The sequence below is a fragment of the Nicotiana sylvestris genome, chromosome 10 (assembly GCF_000393655.2).
Source record: "Nicotiana sylvestris chromosome 10, ASM39365v2, whole genome shotgun sequence".
Taxonomy (NCBI): domain Eukaryota; kingdom Viridiplantae; phylum Streptophyta; class Magnoliopsida; order Solanales; family Solanaceae; genus Nicotiana; species Nicotiana sylvestris.
In genome coordinates this window covers 78,106,305-78,107,925 of record NC_091066.1, presented here as the reverse complement: position 1 = coordinate 78,107,925, position 1,621 = coordinate 78,106,305, and the positions used below count along the sequence as shown (strand labels likewise).

Genomic DNA, 1,621 nt, shown 5'->3' with positions numbered 1-1,621 from the left:
TCAGTGTGATAGACATTTTCATGTCACCCTCATTTACCGAGTCTATGTACAACAAGGGGCCCACATAGTGGACGATCCCCTCCGCTGCTTTTTTGATGGCATGGACTCCACCGCCATACAAGATGTCACTAGGTTAGGTAACTTAAAGGTACCGAGGAAAAGTTCATCCTCGGAGGCAGGTGGGCCTAACTCGAGCTTGAGACTAGTCAACCGGTTCCCCACCCCAAGTGCAGATCCTGGGCAGAAGTGATCAATTATCATCACCATTCCGGAGGATGCCCGGGTTTTCTCCTCCCTTATCGGGATAGCTAGTTACCTCCGGTGCTTGGTAGCCAAGAAGACCAGGCAAAAATGAATGAGGTGGACGCGCCATATTTGTTCAACGAAGCGCAACAGGCGCTGAACCGGGTAAGGTGTTTGTTATTCCCTTTTATTTTCGGACTCCGTTTCTGAGGGTTCTAATGCTTTTTCCTTTCCTCATCTTGTAGGCCCCAGTGCTTCACAACGAGACCTTCCTCCGCTATCAGGACGAGATGAGCCAACTCGAGGCCGAAGTCAAAGAGCTTGTTGAAAAGAGAGACATATATAAGCTTCTCAGCGAGCAATGTGAAGGAGAAGTCAAGAGCCTTCGAGCTGAGTTGGACACTGCTCAGAAAGAACATGCTGACCTGGTGGAACAGGTAAAAATCTTTGAAGCTAGTGATGATGATCTAGACACGATGACTAACGGTCAGAACCCGCAGGTCCAATAGAAGCTTGACCGGATCGACCGATTCCGAGCCGATATGGATGTAATCAAGGTCGAGGCCGAAGAGTAGAAGGGCAATATGGATTGTTTGGCCTAGGAGAAGGAGACTGGACGGGCGTAACTGGCCTCGATGGAGGCTCAACTTCGGGTGAGAGAGAAAGCCGAGGCCCGGTCTCAAAAATCGAGGACCTCCAGTCTCAACTGGGCTTGGCTGTTATCGATCGGGATACCCTCGTCAAGGAGCTTAGAACAGCTAAGTCAGTGGCTGAAATAACCAGGGCCAATGCCGAGGAGATGGTGGCCCAGTATAAATCTAATGTTGAGGCAGCCCAGGACCGCCTGAAAGACATCGTTGAATATGTGAAGTGGCAGTCTCGAAGGGAGGCCCTTGAGGAGGTTTATGCTCGGGGTTTCGATTTATCGGCCAAGATAAAAAATGCTAGGAAGCTCGAGGACGAGGCCAAGAAGTTTGCATATCCTGAGGATGAGGAAGACTCCGAGGGCTCCGGCGGATCCGTGGGCAGAGAAGACCCAGACGGTCCCGATGATGAGGCTGGCTACGGTGAAGAACATGTTGCTTAGGTTCTTTGTAGATTTTTCTTTGTTTTTGCAATTTTGTACTTTTCGTTGAGGCCGTCTGGATTTTATATATATATATATATATATATAAGGCCCTTTTTCCCTTTGACTATTTTTAAGCTTGTTTCTTTTTGCTCTTTTCTTTACGATTGCAAAGATTTCGAATGCCTTAGCACGTAATAATTAGGTCTTGTTCGGAGGTTCGAACAAGGCTTATTCTCGATATTATTTTACTTAAGAATTGTGGGGGACCGGTATGACTGGAATCTTTCCCCAAAGTATATAGAATATTTT

General features: G+C 47.6%; 1 protein-coding gene across 1 annotated transcript; it reads left to right on the top strand.

Annotated features, from left to right (window-relative positions):
- Nucleotides 1-351: 351 nt before the first annotated feature.
- LOC138879576 (peroxisomal and mitochondrial division factor 1-like) lies at nt 352-1,330 on the top strand. The gene is made up of 3 exons (XM_070159191.1): nt 352-408; nt 489-680; nt 989-1,330. The coding sequence occupies exons 1-3, from the start codon at nt 352-354 to the stop codon at nt 1,328-1,330; spliced, it is 591 nt and encodes a 196-aa protein (XP_070015292.1).
- The last annotated feature ends 291 nt before the right edge of the window (nt 1,331-1,621 follow it).